At 42.9% G+C, this 14,675-nt stretch overlaps 1 protein-coding gene across 1 annotated transcript in view; it reads left to right on the forward strand.

The window, feature by feature from the left end:
* The first annotated feature begins 352 nt into the window (after nucleotides 1-352).
* Nucleotides 353-14,675, forward strand: part of CPZ (carboxypeptidase Z) — a 33,508-nt gene continuing 19,185 nt past the window's right edge. The window contains 5 exon segments of the mRNA XM_035547298.2: nucleotides 353-490; nucleotides 11,781-11,804; nucleotides 13,065-13,318; nucleotides 13,320-13,440; nucleotides 14,197-14,409. Of these exon segments, the coding sequence (XP_035403191.2) occupies nucleotides 403-490; nucleotides 11,781-11,804; nucleotides 13,065-13,318; nucleotides 13,320-13,440; nucleotides 14,197-14,409 (700 nt within the window). The 5' untranslated portion in view covers nucleotides 353-402.

Consider the following 14,675-nt stretch of genomic DNA (forward strand, 5'->3'; position numbering starts at 1 on the left):
TTTAATGCAGCTCCCCTCTCCCTTAGGAGAACCACTGCCCAAAGACCAGCATGTGGGACTCCGAGCCAAAGCAGCGCATCCCCGCGGGGACCCCCCTTCACTCACACTGCTAATGAAATTACAAACCAGGCTGCAACAGGGAGGCTGTGGGGAGGCAGAGGGGAGGGAGAGCTCATTCCTCCTCCCTCTCTGCCTCAAAGCCTTTTGCTTTCCAAGCTCAAATGCTAGCTGAAATCTGACGCCTGGACTGCATATGCTGTGAGACGTGGGCATGCCCTCGCGGTGCACTGATTTCCTCCGCGGCTTGGAGAGCCAGAGCCGTGCTGAGGCTCCAAGTGAAGGAGTCACTCCATCAGGCAGCGAGTGCCACATCACTGTGCTGCCTGCACAAGGGGCTCCAGCATGGTTCTGAGGGTCCTGCTCCTTCTCACCGGGCTGCTTAGGGCCACCAAGCCGGCGCCCCGCTGCGAAACCGGCCAGGAGACCCTAGGTAAGGATAACCACCCCAAAAGCCCCCTTTCCCCTCTCTTTCCTTCTACTGCAGATGAGCAGAGAAAAAGGCTCAGGTTTCAAGACAAGAGAGGCAGATGTAACCCCCCACCTAGAGATGGGGGTTCAGCTCCTTGCAGCCCCCCTGTGATGAAAATGGGGTTGTGCTTGGGAAGCATGGATGGGAAAGCAGACAGCAGTGTGGCTCTGAAACAGAAAAGCAAGCCTGTAAAATAAGGGAATGTAAAGTTTTCCCATCACTCTCTTTTAAGGACATGTGCAGATATGTCTTTCCGTCAAATTAGAGTCCCCTGTCAGTAGGGTCCCCCTTTGTGTCTGAGGAATGCTGTGGGTTCTCCCCATCTCTGGCCTTGCCTTCTAAGAATTTGGCAGTCAGATTGCAGGAAGGTGAACTTTCGACCTTGTGTATGTTTTTCTGCTTAATAAAATCTGCTTATGTTCAGCTTTAGGTCACTTTTTTTTTTTTTCAAGTCCAAAATATGAGAAGATTTATTAGGATGTGACAGCTGGAGGGTGTGTTGTAGGTTGCTATAAGCAACGTGGAATTTGTATGAATCGATTGGCTGGAAGGACAGACTTGCCCATTAGAGTAGAGGTGAGATAGGAACATATTGCTAAATGAGTTGAAAGCTCTTGGTTCAGTAACCAGTTGACTAATAAAGAAGAATAAAGAAGAATATTGAATAACTTTTAAAAATATGTGGTGGTTTTTTTACCAAGTGGGCTTAATTCAGATTTCTTTTATGTGGAGACAGTGGGGAGGTGAGTGTGGAGTAATTCCTGTGTAGTGACAAGGTCAGTTCCAGGAAAACTGTAAGGGAGAGGAAAACTATTTTCAGAGGGTTCAAATTCAAAGTGATTCAGAAAAAGACTTAGTTTACAGGAATACAGGAAAGTCAGTGCAAGTGACCTTTTTGTTACCCAAAGAAGTTCAGCTATGCTTCAGTTCTTAAATATAAGCCATAGACTGTCGCTGACACTGAACTGCTACACAACGCAACCCATGTGCTATGTATTGCATATAATTTGAGAGTGCTGTTCCCACGAACATCAAAGTGAGGTCTACCACAGCCTGAAGGGATTTTATTTCTGGATAAAACTGCACAAAGAGAAGCACCGTCGACTATTTACAGCCAATTACAGGAAAAGGCTGTGTGGTTTGCAGCATGCCCTTTCTCAGAGAGCTCTGATTCTGCTCCAGTTCCAGCTGATCAAAGTTGTGCTCTGGGGTATTATTAATCCTGGTGGCTGCAAAAGCAGGGAGCATCAAGGGTTAACTCCATAGCAGGTTGTTTTCTGTGTGTCTGCAACTGTGCTGTCTGTAGGGGAGGGTGTGAGCAGAGGCAGGTGGTGGAAACACAACTTGCACATGGAAGGGCTGGACTACTGAATATGGTTCTAGAGGATGGCTGATGGCAGGGAAAGTGAGCTGACAGCATCATTATGGGGTGTGCAGTATGAGAATGGGGAACACTTCAGATTAAGGGTTGTTGGACCAAGAACGAAGTAGCAACCTGGACGTGCAGAGACCTGCCAGCTTTCCTCTTCCTTTTCCAAAGGGGAGGTAATGTCATGTACGGCAACATGAAAACAGAGGAGACTGAAATGCTGAACCTGTTCATGTCCAATACCCAGCAGCAGTAGGTTATGCCTTCAGCTGCAGTGCTGGGAGCGTCTCCCTTTTGGCAAGTGCAGATCTTGGTGGATCTCAATTCCCAAGAGCCACAGTGCCCTGCAGCAGGAGTGCAGCCCCGAGCTGCTCATGCAGGAGAGGGGGCAGAGGGAAGCAGTGCCCCTGACTGGCTCACAGCAAGCCTGAAGCTGCTTTTGCAGGCTTCTCAGTGATATTTGCTCTGCTGTGACTTTTTTTTTTTTTATTTAATAATAAATCAATCCCAAACTAGGCTAACAATACCAAGATCCTCTCAAAATGCTTTGTGCCCTCCTGCTTAGTAAAATAACAAGATGGTTGTTGTCATCCAGCCCTACAACAGGACACTCACTAACACGGAACACTAACTAATGTGTGGCAAAGGCATCACTATCATATGGCACAGGCATTGTACAGCATGTGGAGAGCATTTTGAGTAGCAGCTGGGGACCACAGCACTAAGAGAGGAGAGATCCCATCTCAGGTGTGTGCTGTGTCCCTGGGGAGCCACTGTATCCCTGGGGGTCAGAACTTTCAGACCCTGATGAGTTTTACTGGCTTTTTAGCCTGTAGTTTGGGTAAGAAAAGCACAGCTTCGCATGTTGCCCTAAAGGGAGCCAGCCTTTGTCAGGGGGAGCTAACTGCACAGGTTCCTGCTTTATCTGAGCGTCAAACACCTCTCTGAATACTGATGCATTCCGGCTGGGATGAGTTAAACGCAGCAGGGAGAGCAAAAATCAAAACAAAGCAGAAGCGGGCTGAGGTCATATGCCTCGAAACCCTAAAGGCAGCTGATTTAGCTCGGCAGGGCGGAGGGAACACCCGCGAGCTGGCCCCGGGGTGCCACCGTGTGGGCTTTGGGCAGGAACGGCGGCTCTGGAGGCAAACGGGATGCCTGAGCAGCTGCCTTGCAGTGAAATCCATCCCCTGCTCCGTAATTCAAGTTTTTCTGGGGACAGGTGGGACAGCTCATTGGAAGTCACTTGTGAGGCTGTCACCAGAGCTGCTGAGGTTGGAGAGCAGCTTGGCACCAGCGTGCCACCTCCTCTTCCAGTCCATTGGTGTTTCCCCCGCGCTCTGCTCCTGGTCCCCTCCTGAGGGTCTCTGAGATTAACTACTGGGGATGGGAAGGAGCTCCCTAAGCTACAGCAGTGAGTAAGATCTTCTGGAAAGCCAGACTGACTGAAAAAGCAGCTTCACATGCAGGCACTATGCTTTTCTCCTCCCCAGCGTTCTAATCTCCATAGCATGCCCTGCTTCATTGCAAAGTGACAAAGGGAAATGTCACCCACAAGCTTCAGGCTGGCCCCAGCTTCGTGGGACCTGAACATTTTAGTTCAGCTGCTGTGCACATTTTTTTTTTTCCTGCTGAAACCATGCCCGTGTCCTCACACAGACAGAGCTTCTCCAGCTGCTTGTGTGCTGCTCCTTGACCCCAGGGCTAGCGGTGCCACCTGGGTCCCTTACCCCACTGTGCCTGGCATGGGCAGAAATGGTTCAGAAGTGTGGCCATGACACCCGTGTGGGAAAGCCCAAGCTGTGGGAGCCTTGCCTGCTTGGACACATTGAGATGGATGTGTCCAAGTCTTGTCAAAACAAAAAAATGCAGAACTACATCATGCATGCTCACAAGACAAGAAATTCCAGCTCTCGTAAACCCGGATTTTATCATCAAGTCATGTGAGCTGTTTGGATTTCCACCAGTGGCTCTAGTATTTTTTACACTAATATTTCAGCAACACTGATCTTTGGCTACATTTAACACAGGAAATGGGATCAGAAACCACTGCTTACATGGGGAAAGTAAGCTTATATCAAAAAATAATATGTGGAACTATCTTTTCACTGCTGAAATAGTTTATGCACGATTTTAATCTGAAGATGAAGTTTTCTTCAGAATACTTTCTTAGATGTTTCTAAAGTATGGGTGTGTAAACACACAGAAATCAAAACCTGCGAAAAAAAAAATCTATTGCTGTGAGACACATCTAGGCTGTTAGAAAGACTCCATAGCACTAATCATTAATCCCCTTTAGCATTTCTTGACATCACCTTTCCTGTCATACAGCCAGTTTGGGGTTGTCCAGGGCTAACAGCTACAATGTTCCCATTTGGGCTGCCCAGGCCATGTGAGAACCCTTCCCTCCTCAAACTGGACTGAATATTGGATAAATGTTGTGGGTGTCATAGTGCAAGGAGGTGCTGAGCATGCAGATGTGCCAGGAAGTCAGCTTTTTGTGAATATCGTGTGTGGGGCTGGTGGGCTTTGTCCTTATCTGTCTATAGGACTCCTGTCCCTTCTCGTGACTACTAAATCTTGTTTGGACAGTGACCATCTCACTTGGATGCAGCAGTCACATGTCAATGGAGCTTAATGATTTAGGGTTGGTCTGTCCATTGCAATTTCAATCCCTTTGTTTATCTTGTTGTAACTCCATTGATTTAGTTGACACTATTTCAGTTTTACAGGGTTATTAGAGGACACAACAATTTGGGAGACAATATGAAGCTAAACCATGACTTTAAAATTCAAGTGTTAAGATTTTAGTTGCCTGTTGAAGTAACTAGCAATCTTTTGTAACATTAAAAATACCACATTTGACCAAAACTCAACCACTTGCAGCAGAGCCAGGCATGATGTTAATTACAATCTCACACATCTAAACTACTGAAAAGACAAGGCTATGCTAGGGAGCTGTATAGACTGCTTAGAGAGGGCAGAATGATATTTCAGCAAATGTTTTGGAAAGATTGTGGAATCCAACATAAAAACTTCAGTTTGGATGCAGGCCTATGGCATTCAACAGCATTGAATTTACTCGAAGTCTCTGAGGTAAGCTTTTGGTCAAAGCACTTGGAGAGTGGGAACTGAACTCTAGACTATATACAATCACAAAGTAAAGCTATAGAAGTATCACAGCTCCCTATTACCAGCCTCATAGGTGGTTTCACCTTTCTCCAGTCACCCTGCCAAAAGCTTGATCCTTTAGAAGATACTTGTAGAGACTTCTTGACTTCTTCAGCTTTCTCACTGTAACAATAGTTTTAACACCAGCATCCCCCATATCTGAGATGATTTCTTCTAATTTTACTAGTCAGACACTGAGAGATAGTTCCTATACATGGCCAGCTCATCTTGGTTCAGAACAAATGAGTGTTCAAGGGCAGCCCCAGCACGTGTGCAGCCCAGCAAGGCTTCAGCCAATTTGGCAGCTGCTGGGTGTTTTTGCTGTTGTTGTTTTCTCCTTGTGTTTTGGTTTCTCAACTGGTAGGTTTTCCCTCAGAACTGGGAAAACTTCTCAGCTGAGGCCAAAAAGGAAAAAGAGGAAAAAAAAAAGAAAAAAAGAAGGCATTTAGTGGGTTTTATCTGGGGGGTTTTATCCCTGGAGCAGCACTTACCAGACAGACACAGCTGAGGTGGCACAAGAAATCCCATTGCTAAAGGCACCAAGACAGTCTTCTAGACAGGCAGCTGTGCTCTTCCTCAGTTTGTTTGAGGTTCCTATAACTGCAGCTCTATTTGAGTTTCATCTGGATAACCAGAAACAGCAGAGAATTACAGGCCACTGTTGAGGTTGGCTTAGAGCTGTTGCTAAGTGGCAGGTCTCTGAGCAGCTTCACAGATTTGGGGTTGAGATCTGCAGATTGCATGAGCTCCCATTGCCTGCGGGGAAACCTTCAGCTACAGCCCTGTGATAGAGGCAAGCCTGGAAGAGCTGGCTGAAGTATCATCAATGTGAGAACACCTTCACCTCAATAAAAAGGGGTGCTTAACTGAATGCCAAGGTGCAGGTGGATTAGAAAGAAGGGTGATTAATAATGAACATCGGCTTGTCTCTTCCTGCTGTGATTTTGCTCTGCAAAGTGAAGGCAGATTAGGCATTAATCTCTTTCAGGTGCTTTCAGGCTTCTTCGTGTGAGGGAACAGGGTTGAAAAGAGGTTTGTATTACCACCCACACGTTGGGATCTTGCAAACCACTTACTGCCCATTTGCAGAAACATCACTCTCCTGGGGCAGTTATAGTAATTGCCAGAGTAGAAGATTAATATCAGGAATATAGTCCTCTTCTCACAAAGGCTCTGATGTATCCAGAAAAATAATTTAATCACGTGGGCTGCTTTATTCTTCTATCTCCTCCAATTTTCCTTGAAATCCTTTTTTTTTTTTTTTTTTTTTTTTGTGGCTGGAGGTCTTGTGCACTTCTGCCCCTGCACATGTGCCTTAGATATATAGCTGCCTTCTCTCCTCTGCTTTCTGGTTGACTATTTTCACCCGGGCCATGTTACTCAGCTGCTTCATTTCTCTGCCATTAGTCCCTTTATTTCTCCAGTCCTCCTCCACCCTCTGATACCTTACCATGTTTTCTGCTCTTGTCCTCATGCTGTAGCCAGGAGTAAACTCTGGAGGCCAGCTGTGGTTTGCTGTTTGCAGGTGCTGTTGCAATGTTTTGCAAAATGATACAGCCCCACAGTGTTTACACCTTGTGGCTGGTAGTAAGTTTGGCCCCTTCAGTGTTACAACATAGATGGACTCCATGAACTGTGTAGAACTGCAGAGACAGCAATACTAACATGACGAGAAATTGAAATGTTTTGTTTGGAAAAGCAGAGGCTTTGACTATAAACAGGCTAAAATGAATACATATGTCTCCCACTTTAAAATAATGTAAGAAAACCAGAAACGTGGTAGGGGGTTACTGGTTTGTACAAGATAAATCATCTAATCTTGTTCAATCTGTCAGTCATAACAATGCAATTGTGTAAGCCTTACTGAATGATTTAGATATTTTGAATTTAAGATTGACCCTTGGGCTTATTCCATATCCTTAAGCACATGAGTCTCCTGTTGGCGTTGCTCTTGAAAAGGCAAACAGCCAAGATATGGCACTGGAAGTAGCAGTTGAGCTCTATTGTCTGGGTTAGGGTTAATCACAGCAGCTTTCTGCTTTCAGTGCTGAATCATCAAGGGGAAAAAATGTAAGCTTGGCAGTAAAATATGTATGTGCTGCATTGTAGATTTTCAGGCTTGCTTTTGCAAATTAAAACCAGAAGCGTACATTATAGAGAAGGCTCAGAAAGCTTGAAATGGCTTTTCTCCTCTTCAGTAAGTGACTTTATCCATAATCTTAAATAGAAACTGTGCTACTGAAAGGGTTTTTGTACCTCTGGTGGAAAAACTAAAGTAGAAAAGTAAACATAAAAAATTGAAAAGGCTGTTCTAGGTCAGGAAGAAAAAGGTCTCTCTGTAGCAACCTGCCCACAAATGGGACTATGAGAGGAGGCAGCACTGTCTTCCTCTGAGCCCAGGGAAGCCTCTGCTCAAAAAATGGAAGAGCTTTAGGCTCTTTCAAGCACACAAGAAGCAGCAACTGAAGCCTGCCAAGTTAATCCAGAGGCCTGAGAAATTCTCTCTATATCATTGCTTGGTGTTCTTATGAAAAAGAGAAAGGGGGAGGCTGAACTCTCCTAGCTGGCTTTGCTGAAGCACGTTGTGACAAGTAGGGATGGGGATTTGTCATTTCTGTGCACAGGCACCCAGAGCCCATGGATGCAGAGCTTCAGGAGGAGAGCGTGCAGCTGCAGCTCTGGGGCTGGCCTCTGAGAGACACACAGGGAGGCTCTGACCCAGCTACGTGCATCCACACTTATTTATATAAGTACAGGCGCTGGAGAATTATCTTTGGCCCTCTCAGAGCCGCACCCTCCCAAACATATGCAAGCATTGGCATTAGGAAACATAGGAAATGTCCAAACACCACATCAGCACACATACACATTTAAGGCTTGCTTTGTGCCAGACCTTTTCTCTCTTGCTTGTATGTATATTAACTCCTGATAACCTGGAAGCTCAAGCTGCTTCACTTGTGGGTGTTTACATGACAGAGACGTGGCTGATGTTTAGATTATATAGCAGCCTGTATGGGGTTGTGGTGGAGAGAAGTGCCACAGGATGGGCAGAGCTGGCCTCTGAGATGGCAGAAGTTGCATAGACATCTCTGGCAGAGGCAGACAGGGAGAAAATGGCATGGTATGCTGAAAATATGTGGGGCTTAATCTAAGTTTAAGACCTAGGAGGAAGGAGTCAGTTTTGCTGCTCATCAGTCAGTGAGACTCAGTAACTCCAAGTTTGTGAGAAACATCCCAGGCCAAAAAGTAGCTGAAAACGTAGAATCTAAACATAGATTTATCCTAAAAAGCTTTATCCTTTATTGAAAGGTTACCCCTGCTTATCACATCCTGAGATGAACAACTTCAGTTGCCACAGGAAAAGTATCTGTTTATGTGGATTTGTGTTTCTCACCTGCAAAATAAATCTATCATCTTAAAGCAATGGCTTTGCTAACGGGTAATAGCCATATTGCTTTACAGATTGCCTCTCTTAATAAATATGATAAAAACTACAAAGTGTAGAAACTAGGCGGCAGAAAATCTGGAACAAGAGCTGTCTGTCTCTCCTGTATTAACTTCTTTTCCTGCTCACAAAGTGATCCAGACCTCTTGTGAACCCAGCTACAGGATATGACTTAGCAAAGTTTCATGTCTCTTCCATCAGCTATCCATTGCTTCCCAGCACTTTTCCTTCTGGCCAGCTGGGCAGAAAGAAGCATCTGCTAAAAGCAGTCAGACTGCTGCTGGAGAGCCAGAGCAGGGGGAAGCAGCAGCACCATGCCCAGACTCTGCCTGCTGCATTTGCCCTTTGTTTCACTCTGCTTGTTCCAGCTTGTTGCCAGAATACCTTTCTGCTCCAGCTGAATAAGCAGAATACTGGGACACCACTGAAAATAGGTTTGTGCCATGTGTCAAACTAACTGATGGGTATAGCACTCCTGCACAAGTGGTATGGAAAACTGTGTATGCCTCAGTTTCATTATTTGATCATTATATGTCAGTGAGACAAACAAAAAGGACATTTGTAGTGGGTCACAGAGATGGCAAAGGGGAAATGGCTCTTATCTGTGAGAAAACGTGAGGGCATGTAGAAAGACCATTCATACTCCCCAAATGAACCCATGAAGAACTGCACTCACAGTACACAACCTTCCAGTCTAACATAAGGGTAGCTACAATACAGTCTTTTCTAAGTTTTTTTTTTAATGTAATGAAGGCTGCTAATTGCTAATGACTCTGGCTATAACCAGAGATATAGCATCACTCTGCTTACTGGGACCTGGCTGAACTCCAGCTGATCCCATCCACACCAGATTTTCACCTCTATGGAACATTTGGCTGACTCCAGACTTGTGTCCAAGGCCCCATGAGTAGCTTCAGGTGTGATGGCATTAGGATATAAACTAACCAGATTCCAGGAGGAAGTGACATCCAATTTTGTAAGCAGGGATAATAGCTGGAGCTAAGATCACTAAGAAGTGATCACTCCTTTCTCCTTCCCAACTAACACTGCACAAAATTATCTCCTTTGATTATCCCCAGGTGTAAGACTACATAGAGGATCTGGATGAGCTGAGGCTGTTTTACAAATGCCTTGACCTTAGTAGGTAACTCACTGAAGGATCATTCCAAAGTAAGGGAAACATACTCAAATCCTATGACAGAAGGCACTTGTAAAGAACCAGGTATTGTTTATTGATATTAGCATAATGAAACAGTCCAGGAAAGGAGTTTTTATAGCTATATATATATACATATATATATATATATTTTTTTTTTTCAGCTTGCTGATTACAGAACTTGCTGGTGTTGGAGATAGGTTGTTTCTGCTAGGTCTGATCCTTCATTTCTTTTATGAGATAATGTGGATCAACGACAATTCATAATATAGAACCAGACTCATTTCCAATTAAATGTCTGCCTCCAAGATAAAATTCCAGGCTTAATTTTGTTCTCATTATAATGATTTTATTTTGGCTAAAGAATGATCAGCTGATTAGCAACACATATGCAGATTATTACATTTAAACAAATATGCTGGGAGGAGAAGTTTAAACTCTCCTTAGTAGGAAAAGAGAATTTTTTTTTTAAATGGTCTTGTGAGGACAAATGTTCAATTCACTGAGCAAAGAGCTAGATGCCTGTACTCTCAGTGAGAGTTAGAAGAAAGAGCAACATAGCTAGATTCCCTAATATATCACAAGGCCCTTCAATGTTTAAAAAGCTTAAACATAATGGCTTAGCTCCTATGAGGCACTGATGAAAACAACTTTAGTAACAGTATTTTCTTTTGTTGCCAGAATCAGAGAAGGGTAATATAGAATTGTTGGCTACAGGAGCAAAAGAAGACTCTCCTGGGTCATCAAATCAAGTATCTTAAAATCAGATGAGCTTGGTTTATGTGACCTAGTAAATAGAAGGCTAAGGGGATCTGACTGCACTCCATAAACACGTGGAGATGGCATGCACCAGGGATTGCAGAGAGCTATTTAGGCTGAAGGACAATGCTGGCACAACAACACATGGATATAAACTGGCCATGAATACTTTTAGGCAGGAAATTAAAAGGCAATTTCTAGCCATTAGATGAGTGAGCTTTTGGAAAAGCTTTCCTGTGAGAGTAGTTGGGAAGACAAATAATTAGTTTCAAGATGTTGTTAAACGGATTATAAAATGCAGTTGTTAGAGAGAGGATGAAGTAGTATGGGGAAGAAATATGTCCCCTCATATCCAACAGAGGCTTTATTTCTTTACGAGAAATTTCCACACACAACATTATGTGGGACCAATGGATTTTTTAGGTGAAAATATGTAAAGCATCTTGATACGTACAAGTGGACTCCTGTGGTCTTTTGGACTAAACCATGTTCCTGAATTTCCATGAGTGAAATTTCCTAGGCACATAACTTATAGTTTTTAAATATGTCTAGAAATGTCAGGGTTGCACAGCACAATGCCTATTTCAAACATAGGCCACATTTCTTATACAACTACACTTTATATATATATTATCAAGTTCTCCTTTTTAAAATTGAGCCAAAGACCAGCTGGTCAGTGAGCTTGTGTGGCCGTGCTCTGTGCCTGATCACTGCAGTATGTCCTGTCTTCTTATTAAACTACATTTCCAAGTCTTTGCCTGGATGAGGGTCTCTCTTTTCTGCATTGTTGTGGGTGAATGGGGCTCCTCTTGCCAGAAGCAGGCCTGGGACCACAGGTCAGAGTGCCTCCTGTGCCTGGCGTGCAGCAACTGGAGGGACCAGAGTGTGTGCGTATTTTGTGTGTATGTCAGTGTGTATAATTACTAGTAAACATCAAGCTGGATTAGCAGAACAACAGGACAAGAGGTATGTGAGTAACTGTGATCCTGGAATGGATACTGGGGACACTGGAGGGTCTCAAAGTTGGTAACTGAGGGGCCAAGAGGTCCAAGCTAGCTAGAGATGAGATCATGGAGCCTGGGTCTTGGCTAGCAGTGAGGCCCTAGGTCTGGGCCAGCTACCAGAGAGACCAGTGTGAGTGTCAATGTTTGAGCCAACCGGTTCACCAGTGGATCCAGGGGCCAGCTACTGGGTAGACTGAGCCTAGCTACTGGGGGATCATGTGCGTGTTTGTATGTGTGTGTGTGTACGTGGAGCTGCAGCAGCCCCAATGGGACTGGGCAACTCCTAACATGAGGTACCATGGATGCTGCTGTCCCATAATGCTATTTTTTTTTTTCTTTATTTGCAGGTCAATGCCAAACTGTACAGAAAGGTATGATGTGACTTTTCTTGTTCTCCTTGGAAAATCTCAAAACCTTAAGTATTTTTTCATTATTTTCTGACAGGATTTCTGATGTTGATGGTGTAGTAGGTCTAGTTCTGAGAGAGATGATCCCTCTCACATTGAGGAGAATTTTGCTGTTATGACAGTGGTATCATTTGTTACAAGCCAGAGAAATTAGCAAGAGAAGGAAGCTGAAACACAGGCCCACTACTGTAATATCTAGTAATTTTATGAGACATCTGTTACTTCCTTTTTACCTCTGAGGCTGTAAATATTAAGAGCATTTTTGCTTCCTAACACCCCTTAACTTGATTTCTTAAAGTATATTAGATTTATGAGAATATAAATGTAAACACTTTTATGGGCCTGCATGTCTGAGTCAATACCCAGAATGACTTTTGAATGCTTTGGGCAATGTCAATCAAACTTCACAGAGGGGCTGAAGATTCAGAGATATTCAACTCACAGATTTTATGTGGCCAAGCAAAGAAGAGAGATACCTTACTAATGCCTTCACCACTAAAGAAAAAGTCCATGTGATCTCACTAGTTAATAGTGAATCCATACTCAAAGGTAAGAACAGGGGAGAGACTGATATCATAAATACACTATTTTTTTATTTTAATTTTTTTTTCAGAAATCTGAGTTTTCATCAAATTGGACACCAGAAAATTCACACCTCCAAAAGGGATTTTTTTCTTTTATGGATTCTCGGATATTTTATAAACTCATTATGTACTCTTAATTTAAATATGATAAGATTTAATTGAGTATAAGATAACCTTTCATTTGGAAACCAGGCTTTGTTAATTTTTCTGTTTTCCAATCTACTTGTTAAATTAAATCCCATGTGGGCCAGGTACTCCAGTGTTTTCTGGCCAAGGATTTGCCCTTTCATTGGTGATTAGGTATTGAATTATCAAAATAAATCTTATCTTAAGAGCTCTGGTTATTGATCAGACAACCCTGATGCCCCAGCAAATTATCAGATGCCATTTGAATTCTGAATGACATCTACTTGCATCAAATTGTTCACAATCAATCTCCGGACTAAGCATATTTTCCATCATTTTTTTCTACAAGTAGTGTTAAACGTCAAATTCATTTGAGTGAATTGCAAACTGCCTCCAGTCTACCTGTGAATAATAATGATTTTAAAAGCTCATTAAATGTGTTGTTACTTTGTCAGTGAACTATTCAGTGTTGATGAAGCAAGTCATTTTTCATATGTTTACCTCCTTTTCATAGCAAAATGTGTGGACATCTCTTTAAGTTCTTGTACTGATGTTGCCTATACTCAAACAATGTATCCTAATTTCCTGGATCAGAAGTCTCGAGAAGTGATTGAGTACAGCTCCGAGTACATTCTCATAAGTGTGCTGCACAACTTGCTGCAGGGAGAATGCAATCCAGATCTGAGGCTCCTGGGGTGCTCGGTGCTGGCCCCGCAGTGCGAAAAGGACAAAGTTATAAAGCCCTGCAGGCATGTCTGTGAAAACCTGAAAAAAAAATTGCCTCCCTGCTTTTGATGCAATAGACATGGCTTGGCCCTACTTCTTAGACTGTGATCGCTTTTTTGCTGGGGAAGAAGAAGGATGTTTTGACCCACTGGCAAAGCTGCGAGGTAAGGAAGGAGGAAAGCTCTGATGACAGATCTTATATCATCTCACTGAGGTTGACATGTCTACAGCACAAAACCTCTGAGGTTGTCATCTTTATAAACACCTGTAAGGTGTGATTCATTTTGTCCCACTTATTTTAAACAGTTAAGTAAATTGTGCTCAAGAAGCTTCAATTTCTCTCTCTTATATGCAAAGATCAAGATTGACAGTTCAGCACTAGATGTCTGGACGCTGCTTTGCATTTAGATAAACCCTGCCCTCTGTGACAGCAGTTTTGACAGCTGTCTATATATTTGAAATACTTTGTTTAAAAACTGAAACTGTAATGCACTCATAAATTCATGACTACTTGACAAGCTCATTAAAATTATCTCATTGGTGATTGTCACAGATTTTTGTTTAGATGAAGATCCAAATAACTCAAGACATTTTGAATCACATCAGAAATGAATTTGATCCACCAGATTCAAAGGAAAAAATCTGTAAATTTGTCACTAAAATGTGCTAAGCATGCCAAAGAGCAAATTATAACTGGAGATTGTGCAAAATATGTGTCAGTGTACATATGCATTAGTATGTTTTTTTTGCAAGCAAAATATGCCAAAATAAACAGCGTAGGATGTACTACATAGATTTAAGATTTTGACTGCAGATGTATTTTCTAAAATTCTACTACTGAAAATGACATTTTGTGGAAAAGTATAGACATTCATAAAATCCTCTGTTTTTAAACACTGATTTACAATTTCTCTTTGCAGGAGAAGTAGAAGTTGAAGAAGATTTGCCTTCAGACTTGCCAGCAACTTTTATTCAGTTTAAACACCATTCATATGCCCAAATGGTGAGCACATTGAAGAAGACTGCTTCTAGATGCTCCCACATTGCAACAACTTACAGCATAGGTCGCAGTTTTGAAGGAAAGGACCTTTTTGTGATTGAGTTTTCAACCAAACCTGGACATCATGAGCTACGTGAGTTATATCAGTGTTGATTGCATTGCTTGAGGGAAATCCAGGAGATTATCCATCTGAGTGAAAACAGGTTCTTTGAACAGGATATCACTTAAACTGTAAAAAGGGTTGACTCAAAAACATTTGTCATCCCTTGTGTTCCTGAGTTACGGTGATGGCTGATGAATCATTGCAGCAATTACTGCACAGTTGCAATGTCATAACTTTATGAACTAACTTTATGACCAGGGTTGACATTCCTTGTTCCTAGATGTGTGATCATATAT

Source organism: Cygnus atratus, chromosome 4, assembly GCF_013377495.2.
Source record: "Cygnus atratus isolate AKBS03 ecotype Queensland, Australia chromosome 4, CAtr_DNAZoo_HiC_assembly, whole genome shotgun sequence".
Lineage (NCBI taxonomy): Eukaryota > Metazoa > Chordata > Aves > Anseriformes > Anatidae > Cygnus > Cygnus atratus.